The sequence below is a fragment of the Trachemys scripta genome, chromosome 7 (genome assembly GCF_013100865.1).
Source record: "Trachemys scripta elegans isolate TJP31775 chromosome 7, CAS_Tse_1.0, whole genome shotgun sequence".
Lineage (NCBI taxonomy): Eukaryota > Metazoa > Chordata > Testudines > Emydidae > Trachemys > Trachemys scripta.
Genome location: NC_048304.1, coordinates 79,259,876 through 79,281,542, shown reverse-complemented (window position 1 = coordinate 79,281,542; position 21,667 = coordinate 79,259,876). Strand labels below are relative to the sequence as shown.

At 40.7% G+C, this 21,667-nt stretch overlaps 1 protein-coding gene across 6 annotated transcripts in view; it reads left to right on the top strand.

Moving 5' to 3' along the window:
* JMJD1C (jumonji domain containing 1C) overlaps positions 1–21,667 on the top strand; it is a 349,289-nt gene that overhangs the window by 284,645 nt on the left and 42,977 nt on the right. For all 6 annotated transcript variants that reach the window (XR_004646490.1, XM_034776021.1, XM_034776020.1 and 3 more), the window contains 8 exons: positions 359–502; positions 624–816; positions 905–2,589; positions 8,243–8,415; positions 8,853–11,059; positions 15,080–15,281; positions 17,615–17,829; positions 18,332–18,484. Coding sequence is in view for 5 of the 6 variants with exons in the window: in XM_034776021.1 (XP_034631912.1) it covers positions 359–502; positions 624–816; positions 905–2,589; positions 8,243–8,415; positions 8,853–11,059; positions 15,080–15,281; positions 17,615–17,829; positions 18,332–18,484 (4,972 nt within the window). In the remaining variant the exon portion in view is untranslated. The remainder of the gene's footprint in view (positions 1–358; positions 503–623; positions 817–904; positions 2,590–8,242; positions 8,416–8,852; positions 11,060–15,079; positions 15,282–17,614; positions 17,830–18,331; positions 18,485–21,667) is intronic.

Here is a 21,667-nt window from a genome sequence, read left to right as displayed (position 1 = left end):
AAGATTGTATTCAGTTTTTTAAAAATGTGCTTAATGGTCATCCTCTAAGAAGAGTTTGATGGCTTTTCAGTTTATCATTGTCAGTTTGGGGGGAAAAGGAGCCAATGTAATAGTGGTCAAATAAAACTGTTAACTTGAATATAAAATGGTAATGCTTGGGTTTTGCTGCTTTCCCCATTCCACTGAGAAGTCCTACAGCAGGCTAGCTTGTCAAGATCAACTAGAGTTTTCCTTTGGATGCTTTTTCAGTGTACCAAATGAACTATGTATTTGGCACAAACACTGATGTAAGAAATATAGAGTAGACTATGTCTTAAAATCTGTTAATTATGGATTTCTTCTTCTTTTAATAAACCAGGTGTTAGAACCACAGAATGTTGATCCTTCTATGGTTCAGATGACCTTTCTAGATGATGTTGTTCACTCTTTGTTGAAAGGTGAAAATATTGGCATCACATCACGTCGCAGGTCTCGTTCCAACCAGAACAGCAACACAGCCCACGTAGATATACTTTCTGTTTTTACTTAAGTGATGTTTTGGTTTATTGTAAATGTTGAATATCTGTATTTAAACAGATTAATTAGGATCATGTTCGGTGAATTAATTATTTGATTACATTTAGGGGCATTATACACGTGCTCAAGCAAATAGTCCCAGACCAGCCATGAACTCCCAAACTGCAGCACCAAAACAGAACTCTCACCAACACCATCAACAACGGAATGCTCGTCCAAATAAAAGGAAAGGCTCAGATAGCAGCATGCCTGACGAGGAAAAGATGAAGGAAGAAAAATATGATTATATAGGTCGAGGAGGTAGGAGCAGTTTTGAAAGGGGAGGGAGAGAAATTCTTAAAACTGTACCTGACTAAAAATACAATAATAATTTCTTTCTCCTCTACAGAAAATCCCAAAAGTAAAAATAAACACTTTATTAATAAAAGAAGAAAACCCGAAGAGGATGAAAAGAAACTAAGTATGAAAAGATTGAGGACCGACAATATCTCTGACTACTCTGAGAGCAGTGACTCAGAAAATTCAAATAAAAGATTAACAGATTCTTCATCAGAGCAAAATTCAGAGAATGAGTCGAAAAGCAAAAACACTTCAAACATAAATGGAGAAGAAGGAAAATCCCAGAGTAGTGAGAGGGTAGAGGAACAGACACTAATAGATAGGCAGTCTCCATGGGATGAAATACAAGCAGATAAAAATCATCAAGATGCAGAAAGACCGAAGTCAGCTGAATTAGACCTACAAGAAAAAAATTCACTCCATCCAGCAGAGCAGCTGAAATTTCATGGTCAGAGTGCCAGTGATGCAAATGTCCAAGAGGGCAATGTAGAAAATCAGCATACTCTGGAATTGTTAACAAGTGAGCAGTTTGTACCCAAGCCTCCTACACCAAAATGTGGTGTTGATGCAACTAATGAAAACAATTCTGATGAGGAGAGCCAGGAAAATGCTGCAAGTACCTTTGGTTTGCAAACACTTCAGAAAATAGTGTCTTGTGGCAGCAATTTAAAACATCAATTTACAAATGTAAATTTTCTAGAAGTAAGAAAACAAGAAACTGATCAGAGTTGGGTTAGCAATGTTGTCGGTAAAATGGATTTGATACAGTCTGGGATTATGAAAACGACAGTAAATGAACATTTAAATCCTGAAAAAGAAAAAGTTCAGCATGGCTCATTTGTGTCTTCATTAAATGTAGCTTCATTATCTGAAGAGGGTAAACTACATAAACGAAGTCCAGCCCCTGATGCTATGAAGTCAAAATCTAGTACTTCAGTTGATCATCCTAAAACAAAGTCAAATTCTTCACCTGATGTTAAGCCTAAACTCACCCAATCTCCTGATACTGTGAAGTCAAAGGTTAGTTATCAGAACAGCCATGTTACTGGAGTATCACGGTCAGCAAATAAAACTGAGCATGATATGCCTAGGTCTAGTTTTCATCCAGTTCCAGCTAGAGTTAGTGCTTTAGAAGCTACTAAAAGTCCTCTTATTATTGACAAGAATGAACATTTCACAGTATACAGGGATCCCACTCTTATTGGTCAAGAAACAGGAACTAATCACATTGCACCTTACTTACATCAGCATAATTATCCTCTTCATTCCTCATCCCACAGAACCTGTTTAAATCCGAACACCCATCATCCTGCATTAAGTGGTGCACCCCATCTATTAACTGCGTCTTCAAATCAGACTCCATTATCTGCTATTAACACTCATCCTCTTAGTACTGCATCTCACCATTCTGTTCATCACCCTCATCTACTTCCTGCAGTGTTACCTGGAGTGCCTACAGCTTCCTTATTAGGTGGCCATCCACGACTAGAGACTGCTCATGCCAGCAGCTTAAGCCATTTGGCATTAGCACACCAGCAGCAGCAGATGTTACAGCACCAATCTCCACATCTTCTTGGACAAGCTCATCCTTCTGCTTCATATAATCAGATAGGACTTTATCCAATTATTTGGCAGTATCCAAATGGAACACATGCTTACTCAGGACTTGGTCTACCCTCCTCTAAATGGGTCCATCCAGAAACTCCTGTTAATGCTGAGGCTTCTTTAAGAAGGGTAAGTGATTCTTCTTTCTTTATTACTTTTAATAGTACTTTAAGGTCACTGGCCTATGTGCAAGTATGCTGGGTTACAAAAATAATTGTTAGCCCATTTCCCAGCAGTTGTCCATTTTCCATGAAAATGTTTTTTGTTTTTTTTCTTATACGCTCTTGGCAAAACTGCATAGGAAGTATGAGTGTTCCGGTAAGATGACTGTTTCATAATGGACATGAACAGGGGGACCAAACTAAGATGGAATTGGCAACCTTAATTCTGGCCTTTTCTAGCTTGTGCGTGCTTGACTTCGTAATTTTAACTGACTTTTAACATAGCAGTTGGGGGGCGGGGAGGGCGCAGGGGTTGTACATAACTTCCTACAGTTTTTAAAATACAAATTGAAGATATAAACATTTCATCATGTGGAACTATATTGGGTTATCAGTAAGTTTAGGACCTGTAGATCCATAGCACAAAACTTTACCACTTGAGTTAATGGTGTATCTGGTAGCAATTCACTATAGGGACCAGATACTAGAAGGACTTTAAACAATCTTAAATTAATCAAACTGTACCATAAAATCGCTATGAATAGATATTCCATGCTTGAATAATAAGAGGCAGTAGGAATATAGTACTGGCCACCTGACCAGGATGGTGACGGTGATTGTGAAATGCTCAGGGAGATTAGAGAGGCTACAGAAACATATAGTGCCCCCAATCCATTTGGTTCCTCAGCCTGGCTGAGGAAACTTTTCCCAACAAAACTCTACAAACTGGGAGTCACCGTGGAGAGGGAAAGGGTCAAGTTTGAGGGATCTTGCTTTCAGGTCCCCAGAGGCCAGTTCTCAGGGGAACCCTGCATGCAGACCTGGGAGTCACCAGCCCCTCACACAGCCGGTGTGGCTTTCCCTGGCTTGCTGTATACTGTTCCAAAATGGCTTCTCGCCTCTCCTGAGCTCCCAGGGAATGGCATCTCATTCCTTATTAGTTTCAGAGCAGACTCTGAGTCTGCCTTTGGCTTCATCTCTCCCAGGGATAGTGTGCCCTGGATATAGTGTATATATCAGAAAGCCTTTGACAAGGTCCCACACCAAAGGCTCCTAGGCAAAGTAAGCAGTCATGGGATAAGAGGGAAGGAATAAATGGTCAGTTTTCACAGTGGAGAGAGGTAAATAGCGGAATCCCTCAAGGATCTGTACCGGGACCAGTGCCATTAAACATACTCATAAATGATCTGGAAAAGGAGGTAAACAGTGAGATGGCGAAGTTTGCAGATGATACAAAATTGCTCAAGAGAGTTGAGGCCAAAATTGACTGCAAAGAGTTACAAAGGTGTCTCACAAAACTGGGTGAATGGGCAGCAAAATAGCAGATTAAATTCAATATTGATCAGTGCAAAGTAATGCATATTCCCAACTATACATAAAAATGATGGGGTCTAAATTCATTGGTACCACTCAAGAATGAGATCTTGGCATCATCATGGATAGTTTTCTGAAAACATCTGCTCAATGTGCAGCAGTAGTCAAAAACCGTTAGGAAATGGATAGATAATGAGACAGAAAATATCATAATACCGCTATATAAATCCATAGTATGCTATCTCCTTGAATACTCTGTGCAGTTCTGGTTGGTCCATTTCCAAAAAGATATTTTAGAGTTGGAAAAAGTACAGAGAAGGGCAGCAAAAATGATTAGGGGTATGAAACAGCTTCCATTTCAGGAAAGGGTAAAAAGACTGGGATTGTTCATCTTAGAACAGAGATGATTATGGGGCAGATATGCTAGAGGTCTGTAAAATCACGACAGGTGTGGCAAAAGAGAATAAGGAACTCTTGTGTACACCTTCACATAACACAAGAACAAAAGGTCACCCAGTGAAATTAATAGACAGCAGGTTTAAAACAAACAAAACGAAGTGCTTCTTCACACAACACAGTCAGCCTGTGGAACTCACTGCCAGGGGATGTTGTGAAAGCCCAAAGTATAACTGGGGTCGAAAAAGAATTAGATAAGTTCATGGAAGATAGGTCCATCAATAGGGTGACCAGATGTCCCAATTTTATAAGGACAGTCCAGATACTTGGGGCTTTTTCTTACGTAGGTGCCTATTATCCCCCACTCTTTGTCCCGATTTTTTACACTTGCTATCTGGTCACCCTATCCATCAACGACTATTAGCCAAGATGGTCAGGGATGCAACCGCATGCTCTTGGTGTCTCTCAACCTCTCATTGCCAGAAGCTGGGACTTGATGAATCACTCAATAATTGTCCCATTCTGTTCATTGCTTCTGAAGCATCTGGCACTGGCTGCTGTTGGAAGACAGGATACTAGGCTAGATGGACCATTAGTCTGACTCAGTATGGCCATTCTTATATTCTTACATTGTTAAGGGGATAATACACTCATTTTGCCAGTGGATTTCACAGCTGTTTGGTAGATAGCAGAGGAATGTTGAGACTCAAGAAACTCTGGTTCAGTTCCGGGTTCTGTAGGGAAGTGTGCTCCAGTGGTTATAAACTCTTGGGCCTTTGTCCACCTGTGTTCCTCACTGTCCCCCTCTTTTCCCTCTTCCCCTTTGCTCCTATTGAGACACATCCCTTCCTCCTCATTTGCTCCTTATCACTTTGCATGTGAGTCAGACTGATTATTTCTTCTCCTTCATGCTTCCTGAGTGCTAGCAAAGAAAGAAAGGATTGAAATGGTTTCAGCAGCATCACTACTCAGTTCAGTGACTGATGCTACAGTGTCCCCTGGCAACCAGGTGTAGCAATTGCATGAAAAGGCTTGCTCAGGAGCATGCTCAGTTCATTTGAAACCTTTGGAGAGCAATGCTTCCAATCTTTATCAAACTTCTGTTGAACAAACTGATTTTCAGAGGCTTATAATACAGTCTAATTTTGCTTTTCACAGGGATAGCAAAAGGCATGTCCCTAACACTAGGGCAACCTCCCCACCAAATTTTAAGTTCCTGCCTCACAACATGTAGGTGCTAGAGCAGGGGTCGGCAACCTTTCAGAAGTGGTGTGCCGAGTCTTCATTTATTCGCTCTAATTTAAGGTTTCGCGTGCCGGTAATACATTTAAACGTTTTTAGAAAGTCTCTTTCTATAAGTCTATAATATATAACTAAACTATGCATCCGACGAAGTGGGTATTCACCCACGAAAGCTCATGCTCCAATATGTCTGTTAGTCTATAAGGTGCCACAGGATTCTTTGCAACTAAACTATTGTTGTATGTAAAGTAAATAAGGTTTTTAAAATGTTTAAGATGCTTCATTTAAAATTAAATTAAAATGCAGAGCCCCCAGGACCAGTGGCCAGGACCCGGGCACTGTGAGTGCCACTGAAAATCAGCTCGCTTGCCACCTTCGGCACGCGTGCTATAGGTTGCCTACCCCTGTGCTAGAGCTTCTCAGTGATTGTGTAAGGATATTTTAACATGGGCAAAACATCTTCCTTTTTCTGACACACATTGTTAGAAATGGCTGAACCATTGTAGACGAGCCTTTTCCCAAATAGTTCAGTCTGAGGCAGACACCTGGCTGGAAAATATCAAGTGATTAAAGTTTGGCCAAGTCATAAGCAGTTGAAAAATGGCCTCATGAGAGAAAGAAGTAGGCAATCTGAATTGTAGGTGTCTCTATCAGCTTCACTTATAATTAATTTAATGTGGTGTTAATTAATGGAGATATCCCATCTCCTAGAACTGGAAGGGACCTTGAAAGGTCATTGAGTCCAGCCCCCTGCCTTCACTAGCAGGACCAAGTACTGATTTTGCCCCAGATCCCTAAGTGGCCCCCTCAAGGATTGAACTTACAACCCTGGGTTTAGCAGGCCAATGCTCAAACCACTGAGCTATCCCTCCCCCCTATGAAGGTGTGGAAAAATAAACTCATTTCACTTAGGCCTCTGAAGTCTGTTGTTCTGCAAGTATTCAGTTTCTTAATTATATTGATATACAGCAATTGTTTTGTGCTGACTGTTGTCTTCAGTTACAGCCCAAGCCAGTGTTCCCTCTAATTTTCCCCACCCATGCACGGAATGAATTTTGTTATGTGCACCAATATGGAGGTGATGTGATGGGGTGGGGCCGGGGATGAGGGGCTCAGGGCTGGGGCAGACGGTTGGGTGCAGGGGGTGCGGGCTCCAACTGTGGGTGCGGCCAGGGATGAAGGGTTTGGAGTACAGTAGGGTGCTCTGGGGCTATGATGGAGAGAGAGGACTCCTCCGGCTCAGTCTCCACACAGCAGCATCTGGGCTTAGGAGTGGGGGAGAGGCACCTCTACCTGGCGCAGCAGCTCCAGGACTGGGGCCACAAGATAGGGGCCCGGCCCTGGCAGGACCGGGCTGGGGGAAAGGTGCCATGGCAGGTTCGGGCTAGGGGAGGGGTGCCCCGGCCACAGAAGGTCCGGGCTGCAGCAGAATTTGGGGAGGGGTGCCGCGGTCGGTTTGGATGCCCTGGCTGCGGCAGAGTTGGGGCTGGGAGAGGGGGTGCCCTGGCTGCGGCTGGGTTCGGGCTGCGCCTCCCCTGGTTGCAGCAGGTTGGGGGCTGGGCTAGGTTGTGGCCAGGGGAGAGGTGCTCCTCCCCCCCCCGGCCAGGGCAGGTCCCCAGGTGGGTTCCCTGAGCGTCTGTGTGGTGCTAAATAGGCTGCTTCACAATTGCGCAGCTTACAGGGAAATTAGGTCCCAGCGACCTTTTTTGATTTCCTCAAAAACTTTACTATGTTAAAGCATCTTTTGGGTTTCATAGTGAAGTGCTCAGAAGTCAGGAAGTGAGACTTAAGGTTTCACATGCAAATTTACTCACTTGTGTGCATTATGATACAATTGTTAATTACAACATCATAGACGCTTCTGTCTCTAAGGTAACACATCATCATTGATTTTACATAAGTTATCAACTTCATTTAAAACAGCCTACACTAGTTTTCAAATAAAGATTATCATAATGCATTCAAGCAAGGAGGTAGAGTTAAAATTGTATAGTCACACTTAAATTTTGTATTTCCTAACTTTTGAATACTTAGCTACGCAACCTTAAGATTTCCTTAACATAGTTTGTAGTTTTAATAGTACTGTACTAATTGTGTGATTGAGTTGTGTAAAGCAATTCGGCTAAATATAGCAGGTTGCCTAGGCTAATCCATAGTTAATCATTTGTAGCATGAAGAAAAATAGTAAGAAAAGGGAATGCTTATTCTTTGATTTGTTTTATATTTACAGTTGAAAGATATTCCCAAGAAATATTAAACATTATTTATTTTTAAAGAAAATATTTGAACACTAATCATTCAACAAATTAATAATTGAACTTATACTCTATTAAATGCCAGTTGTTGTTTAAAGAGAGGCCCTGAGTTGAAATTGTAGAAGTAAAATGATCAGGCTAGGTATTTGAGAATCAAATCTGTCTCAGAATACATGTGGAAAATGTAAACATTTTCATATGCTATAAACCAAGTCAATGGCATACTCAAATATCCCTACTCTATCCAAATATGCCTCAAAAACTTGAAGAAAAAAAAAAAGGATATGATTTATAGTGGGAAAGTATATAACTTACTCTCTGTTTGTTGGTAAGATTTTAAAAAAAGGTATGTTGATGATGCTGTGCTTGGGTTCCTGTGATAACTTTGAAGTCTGATTTTGTTGCTGTTAACAGAATACTCCCAGCCCTTGGTTACATCAGCCCACCCCTGTGACCTCAGCTGACAGTCTTGGGTTACTGAGTCACATTCCTGTAAGACCATCCAGTGCAGATCCACATCGGCCACTCAAATTGACAACACATTCTAGTCCACCATTGTCCAAAAATATAGTAGATCATCACAAAGAGTAAGTTCACCATTGTCTAAATCATTAAACTGATGTATAAGTTAATGTTTACAGTATGAGACTGTGAAGTTCAGTAGCTTGTGTTTTCATTTACCTTCATTCCAATTCACTTGTAAAAATGCATGACATGGCATATGTAAAAATGTGACAAAATATGCTCTCAAATAATAAGTAAAATTTTCAAAAGAGCTGAAGTGGCTTAGGTGCCTAAATCCCATTTTCAAACTGAGGCACATTGACTTTCAATGGGATTTAAGTTCCTAAGTCACATACAAGTGTTTGAAAATTTTACCCAGAATAAAGAAATTCATCAGCTTTATTTTGTGTTAATAGATAATTTTGTTTTTTGAGTTGAAGGATAGGTCCCTTAAATTCTGTTAGCGTTTTGTAGTATGTTTGTAACAAAATTTAATCTGTTTTAACTTTTTTTCATACAGAGAATTGGAGAGGAAAGCATTTATTGAACCTTTACGTTCTGTTACAACTGTACCAGTGAAGACTGATCTGGAACATAGCAGAACACAGACAAAAGAGAGTAATTTGCACAGACATTTTGTGGACCCAATGTTGAGTCAATTGCAGAAGCCACCTCAAGAGACAGGAGAGCGACTAAGCAAATATAAAGAAGAACATAGACGGATACTTCAAGAGAGTATTGAAGTTGCTCCTTTTACTGCTAAGATCAAGGCACTTGAGGGTGAGAGAGAGAATTATTCTAGAGTAACACCATTATCGTCTTCTAGCCCCAAAAGCTATGCAGTAAAACATGACAAAGAACCAGAGCGTTCTGTGTCAGAACTTTATAAAATCAAGCATTCAGCACCACAGAGTTTGCCGCAAAGTAACTATTTCACCACCTTGTCAAACAGTGTAGTGAATGAACCACCAAGGTCCTACCCATCTAAGGAAGTTTCAAGTTTGTATGTCGATAAACAGAATAGTTGTCCTTCAACAGCAGCTAATTCCCAGTCTCTCACTTCTTTTATTTCATCTCTTTCAAAACCTCCACCTTTGATTAAGCATCAACCAGAGGGTGAAGGTTCAGTAAGCAAGATAACAGAGCAACTTTCCCATCAAATGACATCTCACTCTGTAAATTCTTTTAGACATGACTGCAGAAGCCCTACTCAGTTGTCAGTTTCATCCTCAAATACGCTCCGAAGTATGCCTGCCTTACACAGAGCACCAGTGTTTCACCCTCCAGTTCATCAAAACCTGGAGAGAAAGGAAAGCAGCTATAGCAGCCTTTCACCTCCAACCCTAACGCCAGTGCAGCCAGTTAATGCTGGTGGCAAAACCCAAGAATTACAAAAACCACCAACTTTAGTACCTGAACCTAAGGAAGCGCAAACAATGTACAAGAGCGCTTCTGAGCAGAATTTATCAGATATTTGGAAATCTAATAATGTCCCAAACAATGAAAAAGTTGAATGGCAGGTTGAGCGAACCAGTGGAAAATCGCAATCTGCCACAGCATCCGTCATTGTACGTCCACCTTCTAGTGCAAAATACGATAGTATGCCAGTAATGCAGTCAGCTTCCAAAGATCGAGTTAATGAAAGATCTTCAACTGGGACAAATCAAACAGATTGCCTAAAACCAGCGGAAGCCAGAGACACTGGAAGAATAATTCTGCCAAATATGAACTCAGACACTACACACACACATTATGAAAAGAACTTTCCAGCTGTCTCACAAGGCAGCATTCCCAGTTCTGTCACACCTACCACAACTATAATGTGCAGTACCAAAACAGATGTAACCACATCTGCAGCCACAACTACTAGTGTTTCAAGCTGGGGTAGTTCAGAAGTGACATATTCTTTATCAAACACAGTTTTGGCTTGCACACCACTGGAATGTACCTCCTCTAGAACAATAAGTCAGGTAGTGGCACAGACACAAGAAAACAAGGTCAGTACCACAGCTCCAGTTACACCAGCCAGTGGCAAGACAGGAAGTGCCATTCAGCCCAACTCTGGATTTTCTGGCCCAACTGATTTTATCCATTTGAAAAAGCACAAGGCAGCATTGGCTGCAGCTCAGTTTAAAAGTAGTAATGCCAGTGAAACTGAGTCCAATGCTGTGAAAAATCAGACATTTCCAGCCTCCATTTCCCTAGACAGTACTATCGTCTGCAATACAATAAACAAAGCCAACTGTGTAGGCAATGGGCAAGCTTCCCAGACAAGTCAGCCGAACTACCACACAAAACTGAAAAAGGCTTGGCTTACTAGACATTCAGAAGAAGATAAAAACACTAATAAAAAAGAGAATTCAGGGAACAATGTATCAGAAATTATTAAGCCATGTACTGTCAATTTAATAGCTTCTACATCTAGTGATTTACAAAATAACATAGAAAGTACAGTCCTAGCAGATAAATTTGTGAAAGAAGATAAACACACAAGAAGAAAAACAAAAAGGACTTACGAATCTGGCTCTGAATGTGGAGACTCTGATGAAAGTGAGAGCAAGTCAGAGCAAAGGACTAAACGGCAGCCTAAGCCAACTTACAAAAAGAAACAAAATGATTTGCAAAAGAAAAAGGGTGATACAGAGGAAGAAGTAAAACCCAATGGTGTTCTTAGCAGGAGTGCCAAAGAAAGAAGCAAGATGAAGTTACAGAGCAGCAACAACAGCAGTAAGTATATCAGTTGATCTGAATTAGAAAAGATAAGAAAATAGATGGACATTTGTGAATTACAATACTATTAATAAATGGAGGGTTTGTGTTATGATAGTACATGAATGAGAATAGCGCTTAAAGGGGCAGTGTCAGAGGTTGGTAGGGCTGCAGATTCACCAATTCCAACCCCATCTGTAATGTTTTAATTTGAGAAATTCATCTTTTATTATGTATATGTGTATTCGAACTATTTCTTGGTTTGAACATGCACATAAGCCTCTCAATTTAAAGTAAACAAACTGTTGTACACATGCTCTGTCATAAAGTGTCAACACCAGTATGTTTGCAGTCACACTTGGGTCAGTCATACCAATTTTTAAAAATGAATAAAAACTTCAGTCCGAGACAATATGAACATCTGTATTTTTGGGGTGGTGGGCTTCCATTTGAGGGGTCATTTTTATTGCCAGACCTTATTTCTTCCTCTGACAAGACGACTAAGGGCAGTTTCTTCAGGGCACTCTGTTGATGTGGCTTTACGTTTGGGGTAAAAAAGGTACTTTAGAGAGAAGTGTGAGAGAGCCCCTCGGGTGCTGAGCATACTGCCTCTACTGTAGTACCACCTCTGCAATCTAAAGGAATGAAGAATAAACTTGGAATTTGACTCGGATGGTGTGGTATTGTCACCGATACTGGATTGCGACTAAACTTTGCAGGAAATAGAAACTGGTCTAGAAGCAGGAAAGACCTTATTTAAGTAAAATGTTTGAAAGAAAATGTATCTTCTTATTGCTTACGATTGTCTAATATATTTCTTATTTAAGAAAAAAAATTGTTAGTTTCTTACAACATTGGTCTAGTGCAAGGGTCAGCAACCTACGACACGCGTGCCAAAGTTGGCACACGAGCCGATTTTTCCTGGCACACGGCGTGGGCTGAGCCGCTGAGCCCCGCCGCCACTCTGGAGTTCCCGCTGCCAGCTGCCGGCTCCTGCGGGACCTGCCGCGGGTCCAACTCAGCACCTGCTGCTGGCCTGGCGGGGAAGGAACCCCAGGCTGGCAGCGGGCTGAGACCCCGGCTGGCAGGAGCTGGGGGCAGAAACCCCAGAGTGGCGGCAGGCTGAGCCAGTCACTGCTCTGGGGTTCTGGCTGCTGTCCCCTTGCCAGCAGGGGTCTCTACCGCACAGCTCCACTCAGCCTCCAACCGGAAGCAAGGTCTCTTGCAGACAGGGTCCAGGCCTCCAGCCCTGCTCAGGCCTACCAGCCACCTACTCCACTCACCTCAGCTGCCAATCTTGGTTTCCAGCCCTTGCTCATCCTGCTTTCGGGCCTGGAGTCCCAGCAGGCCACCCTTTTCAGTAGTTTGGTTATATATTATAGACTTATAGAGAGACCTTCTAAAAAGCGTTAAAATGTATTACCGGCACGCGAAGCCTTAAATTAGAGTGTGTAAATGAAGATTTGGCACACCACTGCTGAAAGGTTGCCGACCCCGGTCTAGTGTGAAAGTCCCCCGTTAAATCACATTTCATAAGATTTTTATTAAGCTGGTACAAAGGATGGATTTTAATCTTTATCTGAATTTCTTGGCTTCTCAGTTTCACAACCTTATATTATTGAAAGATTCTGTAATTGTTTGAGGTTTAATTTGTGTTAAGTGCTGCCAGTTCTGCAACCTGTAGGAGATACTGTGGACTGGATCAAGTGCTGGTACAGTATTTGGTCTGCTTCTTTTGTCTTTAATTTTAATCTTTTTACGAAGGGGAGGATCAAAGACAATGTAACTTTCAAGTTTTTTTCTAAATCTTACTCAATTTTTACTAATTCAGGACCTGAAGTTGAATCTCACATTTAGTCACATTCAACTAGTGCTGGATGATCCTCCTACTGTAAGGAGATGATAACATTTATGGGTTTGGTGTAGAGGACAATCGTGTACTAATATAAGGGCATGGATTAGATGGCTTAACAGGAGAGTCCTTTGGCATTTTATCTAGTATTTTATCTGCAAGATAACTGGGGACTTAAAGAATTACCTTCCCCTGTAGCACAGAGTATTATGCTTTAAAATATGGACATATTCAATAGCATCAGTTTCCTGTGATTTCAGGGGAGGGAAGGCTGAGCAATAGTAGGTCTTGTTCCTTCCTGTCATCATCTCCATCCTCCTCCTCATTGGTCATTCTAACAGATTAGTATTTGATATTAATATCTATCCATTTTGGGTACTTACATGGACTCTGTTACATTATTATCTGAGTCTTCACAGTCTTTAATGTATTTATTTCTGCAACAAGACTGTGAGGTGGGGAGTAGTATTATCCCTATTTTATAGATGGGGAACTGAGGCACAGAGACACTGTGACTTGTCAAAGTTTACAAGAAATCTGTAGGAAACAGAACTGAATCCAAGTTTCTGCAGTCCTATGTTAGCACCCTAACATTTGAACCATCCAGTATCTAATGTGCAAGTTTTGCCCAGCTCCACAGGATATGGACTTTCAGGAATAAAGGCAGTTTGAACTGATAGATACCCCATCTCTTCATGCAGATAAAACTAATTCAATTTTTAAACAGCGCTTGAATCCTAAAAAAAAAAAAAAAAAAAAAAAAGTGCCAGAACTAACATCTCCCTTGTAGCCTGCTGACACTGCTATGGGTTCACTCACTCACGGGCAGCGAAGGAGAATTAGGATGAGGCACTATACCCCTGCCAGGACCCTTCAGCCTATACAATGGCAAAGGGCACTCCCCTCCTTCTCAGCCTGGGGGGGGGAAAGTGGTGCAGCTGCACTGATCATATAGGGGGTAGGGACAGGGTTACTAAGAAGAGTGGGAAGCCTCCGTTCCACGCACCTAGCCAGCTCTTAGGAAAGTCCAAGCAGCTGCCACCTCTGCTCCTGGCCATGCTTGGGACAGCAATGCAGGCAGCTCGCCACCCAGGACCTCATGCACCCCCCAGCACCTCCCAGTCTCCATGGAAGGCCCTGGTGCTGCACAGTATCCCCCCGCTGCCTACCCTCTTGTGGCAGGGTGCTCAGAGAAATGCTGTGGCCTGTCCTTTCAGCCTGCAGCACCAGGACTCTGGCATGGGTTCCCATGATGGGTAGGGATTCAGGTGCCCCAGCTGGAATCTTGTACTAGAGAGGGGTTCTCAGCCATGGGACTGCCCATGCTTCTGTCTCAGGCATGGCCTGGAGAGGAGGCAGTGGCTGCTGGGTCTCCACTCAGAGCCACTCAAAAGTGTGGGGGGAGGGGTGAGAGGGAAGCAGGCAGCCCCCCTCTTCATTGCACCCTTGTCCGAAATAGTGGAACACCATTCTATCTTCCCCTGAAAGTGCCAGAACACCGTTCCGGAGCACACCGGCACCAGAGCACTGCTTGTAAAAGTTATTAAAATGAAAGATTGGCCAAACGGCAGTGTATATTTAAATTGTGTTTCTACTTTGAAATGTGATTGTGAAAATTGCAGCATTATACTCAACAGATCTGCTCCCTGTGTGTATTCAGTTTCAGATCTGCCGAGTTAAATGATAAAAATAAGTTCTTATTGCTCTTTGCTCCTGTTAGCCTTGTAAAACCAACACATTTGATAGTGTGAGAGCTGGATTCTGTTCTTCCTTGTGCATAATTAACAAATTGTTTAAATTCCAGTTACTTTAAATAGAACTGCACTAAAGTAATCATATGTATTTAACTCTCCTTGTTATTGAATCTCATTACTGTCCTGGAATAATCATGTGTTGTGGCTGCATTTTTCTGTGGAATATCTACCAAAATGACATACCAAATACAAGAGAAAAGTACATTTGGTTTACATATGTGATATGTAAATCAGCAATAAAATGGTTAACAGCAGTTTTATCTACAGAACATTAGATTTGTAGCCAAATTTTTCAAACTTGGATGCTTAAAGTTAGGCACCAAATAAAAGTAGCTTCACTTTAGAAATGCTGAAGGTTTACTGTTCCTATTGAGTTCTACATATAGATAATTTGTAAATTTCTCTTGCCTTACGTTTTTGTTGTTTTTTCAGCTGGCATACCTCGTTCAGTATTAAAAGACTGGCGCAAAGTAAAGAAGCTGAAGCAAACGGGAGAATCCTTTTTGCAGGATGACTCTTGCTCTGAAATAGGGCCCAATTTGCAGAAATGCAGAGAATGTAGACTCATTAGAAGTAAGAAAGGTGAAGAACCAACTCACTCCCCAGTATTTTGTAGATTTTATTACTTTCGTCGGTAAGTTCACTAGTTTTTTAAAAAGTTAATTTTTGGTTTAAAAAAACCCTTCCTTATAGTCATGTTTATATTTCTCAGTTCCTTTTTTGTACTGGCATTGTTGTAGCTTGAAAGAGGTAGGCTTTGTGTAAAACTGCAGCATTATACCAAAGACATCTGAACAACTAACCAGCCTTTCTGATCTGGAAAAAAGATGCAGTAGTGGTTTTTTTCAGTCTAGTCTAGAGAGAGAAATCATTAATCTGTCCTTAAATCAGTGGAAAAGAGCCTTGAATTCACACACAAATCACTCAATTCTGGTAATACCCTCAGGGTATGATTATGGGAGTTTCCCTAGACAACAGTCAGAATTTGACCCCTTCTTCTTACAATTGCCTTTGGCCTACCAATGCAGAAAAAGATTTCCCAGAATACACTGTACCATAATTGGTGCAATACAATGCTAGTGTGGAAGTAGAGTAAAACTAGGTGTTGACTTGTACAAGTGCAATACTTACCAGTGTAGGCTCATTCAATAGGAATTGAACAGTCAGTTGCTGTTACACAGACTGATTTTGCTTACTTCAGTGTTTGGCTTAAAATATTTTTCTGTACTAAAGTAGACATACACAGCAATGACCTGCTTACTAAAAGTACTGCTGTGTTCTCCTTAGATTTGTTCTTTTTGGGAAAGAGAATATTGGAGGTTAACTGAAAACATAGAATAGTTTTGCTACCATTTTAAAATTCAATCATTTAATTTAAAAAAACCTTTAATTTTAAATGTATTGTAGTATCAAATGGAGTTTATTTTCACTGTACCATAGACATGAGATCTGAATTTAAAATCAAGATTACTTTACTTCTAAGAATCTTATCAGGCTTTACTGTAATAAAAATCAGTGGATTCTTTTTGCTACCTGCTTAAGGTCGGGGGGGGGGGGGAGATCATTTTTGGTAGTATAACAGTGGTCATATATCACACTTCATTTCTGAATGTAGGACATTGAGTTTACTGATGCTGATACTATTAAAATACTTCATATATGTATCTGTTTATAAATAAACTAGTGTAAATTATTCTGTATTATAAGGGATTGTATTGTTCAACAGTACTGCTTTGATATAGGCTTACTGAGAGACCATTACAACTACTTGGAAAATATTTCAAATGTTTTTTTAATTAAAATGATACAAAGTAGGACACCATACAATTTTTAGGCATTTCAAAGGTAAGAAATGAGCTGACCTGGTTGCCTAGAAGTAATGATCTGTGCTGCCATATAGAAACCAAAGTTCAGTTTTGAGATCCTTGTTCATTTGACTGGCAGGAGTGTTAATACACCTCTACCTCGATATAACGCTGTCCTTGGGAGCCAAAAAATCTTACCGCGTTATGAAACCGCATTATATTAAACGTGCTTTGATCCACCGGAGTGCGCAGCCTCCCCCCCCCCCCCCCAGCACTGCTTTACCACGTTATATCCGAATTTGTGTTATATTGGGTCGTGTTATATCGGGGTAGAGGTGTATACAGAAAATAGGCACCGATTGAGTGATCACTGTCAGCCAGCCTCCGGGAATCAGAGAAATGAATTAGACCAAAACTTTGTTGGCAGAAAAAAGAGAGAAATGCGTTACATTAGCATCAGTTTATTTATTTTATGTGGTGATAAGTATTAAAGGGAGAGCCATGTAAATTGGATCGAACAAGTGAATTACCTGAGCAGTTATTCTTTAACTTCAGAATTTCCTCATTATTTCTTCTTAAAACTGAACTTTGTAGCAACAGAATTTGTTCTACAGAAAACATGTTTTTCCTGTTTGTTTTAAAGTTAATGTTAGCCTTTTTTCAACTCTGGAGGACTTGTATTGAGGTTTCTGGTTTAGGTCATGTGAAAATATGAATTTGGTTCCATCCAAGTCACTTAATCTACATCTTAAAATAACAATTCTGTTTCATACAATTATCAGTCTCCACTCTAGAGAGGAAACAGGATTGAAACAAAAGAGGCATTGAAGATCAAAAATGAAGGGGGTATTGACAAAACAGTGGAAGGAAGCTTGGACGAAGCCAGTACTATTAGTTCCTCACTTGATGGAACATCAGATTCACTTTAAAAAAAAAAAAATGCGAGGGTGGGGACGAGGAGGAAAGAAAGGGTATATGTGTTTGCTACTGCAAAGATTGAACCTGATTAACCTGGTCAGTATTCTTTTATAATAGCATTGCACAATATAGGCAGTCTGCATGCAGACATGTTTGTTAAAATGTTTTTTAATAACAGCAAACAAAGCTTAGAGTGTAAAGTATAATGAGGTGTATCATTAAACTATTTGTTTCCATTTTTTAGGTTGTCTTTTAGTAAAAATGGAGTGATTAGGATAGATGGTTTCTCGTCTCCTGACCAATATGATGATGAAGCAATGAGTTTGTGGACACATGACAATTATGAAGATGATGAAGTGGACCTAGAAACTTCTAAGTACATTTTAGACATCATAGGTGATAAATTTTGTCAGCTAGTAACATCTGAGAAAACAGCCATGTCCTGGGTGAAGAAAGATGGTAAGGAAATCTTTATATTCTTTGTAGTATTCTATAATTCTACACGAAAGATTATAGCTCAGGTTTTAGGCTTCTCTGTTTGAGCCATATATTCAATGTACTGCATGCTACAGCCTTTCATTGGCACTACTGTGCATTGTATGGAAATACAAGAATGCATTAAGAAAGGCTGTCTGTGTGTGCCACACCTCCTGTTTAAGAGGGAATAATTATTTCTGTATTTTGCTACAGAAATTTGCTAGTTAGTATTTGTCATTGATTTTGTCTCTTATTTTGCAAAAATTCTTAACACCGAATTTTGCTACATAATAGTCACAATGCAGTCAAATTTGTGCGTATTGAAGACTTGTGTATATAGGGTCACTTTTGGATTTTTTCTTTCTGTAATTGCTTCTGAGAGGAAAATGATGATTGGTATTTTTAGATGAACATTTATTTCTGTGCTACAGTTTACAGATGTTTGCCTTTAAATTTTGATACTTCTGTTTATTTTGTGTTTCAGCCAAAATTGCCTGGAAGAGAGCAGTGAGAGGAGTCCGTGAGATGTGTGATGCATGTGAAGCCACATTGTTTAACATTCATTGGGTCTGCCAAAAATGTGGGTTTGTGGTCTGCTTAGATTGTTACAAGGCAAAGGAAAGGAAGAGTTCTAGAGGTCAGTTTATAATTTTATATGTACTAGACCATTCTCTGTGTTGTTTATTGTAACATGTTCTAGAATTGCTGCTCCAGAAGGTTCGGTGTCTTTCTGTAACCAGTAAATGCTATTCTTTTTGCGTAAAGCACAACTTTTTCCTATTTCTCAAAGCTTCCTCACCTTTGTCATGACAATATATAAAACCTACCCTTCCAAAAAGAAACTCTCACAATTATGGAGCTACCTGACCCTCTACCCTTTTGTTTTCTCTGAATACATCCTCCCAGGTTTTATACCTCTTGCCCTTACCTGTCTCAAGGTTGAATTTTGCAATTCTTCCTCTTTTATACTGGGACTCCCTGTGCTCCACTCTGTATGCTAACCACTTGTTACCATGAAGGCCTGTCTTGATTTGAGCACCTGCTTGAATCCTCTCTTTGGGAACCTCTGACCAGTGTTACAGACCAACAGCCTTCTTAAAATAAAATTATTTTATGTAGTACATTATACTCCTGATTTTCCAAAACCCTATTATCTGAACCTCCATATTATTAAAATCCCTTCTTTATCCCCCAGCAATGCCAGTGTGAATAATAGAGCAGAGACCCCTGGAAGCAGGAGAGGCCACCCAATTGCTGAATGGCTCCTGTGATAGTGCAGGGAGCCCTCTGCAGCCCTACCATCACGGGACTGACAGAAAAGCTGCAGAGGGCTACCAGCACTGCTGCAGGGCCAGTGACACCTGATTCCAGCAGGCACAAGGTGCAGGGAAGACTGTGGTCCTGGTGGGGCACAGCAGAGTCCTCACCAAGGATCTCTGCCTCACTAGGACTGCAGCCTCCTCCTGGACCTTGTGCCTTCAATAATTGAAAGAGCAGCAGCACAGGGAGCCCTCTGAACCCCTGCTGTCGGGGAAATGAGTGAGCAGGGCTTTGACAGCAGAGCTGCAGAGAGGGTTCTCTGCACTGCTTCTCCTGCCCTCTCAATTATGTAAATAAAATCCATCCCTCTTTCCCCCCATGGTATTCGAATAATCGGGAGTACACTGAAGTTGGAACAAAGCATTAGAAGAATAAGGATTTTAAAACACAGCCTGCACTCATACTTAGTTTCATCTTATTTCATCATACGTTTTGCTACAAACTAAGCTAGGCTTTCCTATTAAGTTACAGCAAGAGAACAGAACCAACTCACATTCTCTTAGTCCTGGCCTAGCCTAAAACTTAGGTCCATCTAACCTATGTCACTCAAGGTTGTGAAACATTCAGACCCCTGAGAGATGTAGTTAAGCCACCCTAAGTCCCAATGTAGACAGTGCTAGGTTGACATAGGAATTCTTCCATCAACTAGCTACTGCCTTTTGGAGAGGTGGATTTACTACAGCAACAGAAGAACCCTTCCCATTGCTGTAGTAGTGTGTACACTGCTGCAGTGCCACTGTAGCATTTCTAATGTAGACATAACTTTAGAAAGTCAAGAACCTATTGTTACCCACCATGGTCATAAATGGTGATTGGGCTAGAGCAGTGGTTCTCAGACTTTTGTACTGGTGACCCCTTTCACACAGCAAGCCTCTGAGTGCGACAGCCCTTATACATTAAAACCACTTTTTTATATATTTAACACCATTATAATTGCTGAAGGCAAAACAAGGTTTGGGGTGGAGGCTGACAGCTCGTGACCCCCATGTAATAACCTCATGACCCCCTGAGGGGTCCCGACCCCCAGTTTCGGAACCCCTGGGCTAGAGGCATTAAGGCAACTGCCTCTGGCATTGTTTCCTAAATACCCTTAAGGAGGAAGCTGTTAGGCAGCTGTTAGAAACGGCTTCCTCCTCCTTTCCCAAGGTGGGCAGACAAACTCCTGGGTGAAATACCATACGAATGACAGATACAATATTTATTATTAATAGAGCACACCTACATTTGTGTCACCAACTTATTTTCCCCTATCAGCATATCATTTAAAAATAAATAATATCAGAATTTCTGTAAGACAATGTCTGCAATGGCAGTAAATACTGAAAAACTTGCTTCCCCTCAGTTCCTTGATACAGGGTGAGAGGGTTCCTCCTCTGCCCTGGTAATGAGATGCTTCCAAAGTTCTTCATCAAAGTCCGTGTCACTTCTGCTATTAGTAAAAGGAAAGTAGTAGTAACTGTTCCAAATGAATCTGATATAGTAAGGTTTCTCTGAAAACAGCTGTGTTTGAAAAACAGTAGATAGGTTGGCGGTTTTGTTTCCTGATCTGTCTAAACTACTATACTGCCATTTTAAATGATATTACTCCAAGTAATGAGTAATATCGTAGCACTGATGATGCTTTTGATAGCACCACTGATTATCTGTTGCTCTGGTATTACTTTTGATATTACTTTTATTTGTAGTATATTAATATTTTTCCATTGTTCTTGTTTCAAGAATGTAGACCGAGTTACTAAAAATGGTGAGTATTTTATGCAAAAGAGCAAGGATAGTGGTGATGATGGTCGTTCATGTATTCATAAATGGTCCTGGTACTTTCCGGACAGATAAAGATGTGTTCCTTTCTTCAAACATTTTACAATTTAAGTGACCAATTATGACAGACAATGGGGTTAGGGGAGAGGGAGGAAAAGGATTACAATAGTATCATGTAGCTACTGAAGCACATATGCACATATCTTCCAAATATTTTTGCTAATAAATTCCTAATCTGAGATTTCTTTCAGAATTTAAGTAGAGAAGGTTATATATTTTTCTCTGAAGAGTTTAAAAGGATCTTGTACAACTGCGTTGCTTAACCAGCTAGAATTAGTGCTTCAGATATTATGAATATTTATTTATAAACTCCCGTGTGTGTACTGATAAATGTTCCTCCCCCCACCCCCCAAAAAAAAATCATCAAGGAGAGTCAGGGGGCATTGCTCCTCTTTGTAATGAATTACTGTAGGTGCTTCTCACAAGCCCTTCTTAGCTGTACAGGCCTCCGTGTATGTGCATATTGTCTGACTTGGCTTGTGCCTTTGTGAATTGTTAGAAACATCATGGAAGTTGGGTAAACCATGTTAAAACGGTCTTTAAAGTACACATTTTAGACATCCAGGGAAAGTCTAGAAAAAGTCTCAAAGTTTAAAAAGCAATATACAGAAGCAGGCTTCTTTTCAGTCTTGATAGCAGTGGGGAATTTTTCTCTCTGGTTATCATATTGTCCTTCAATATA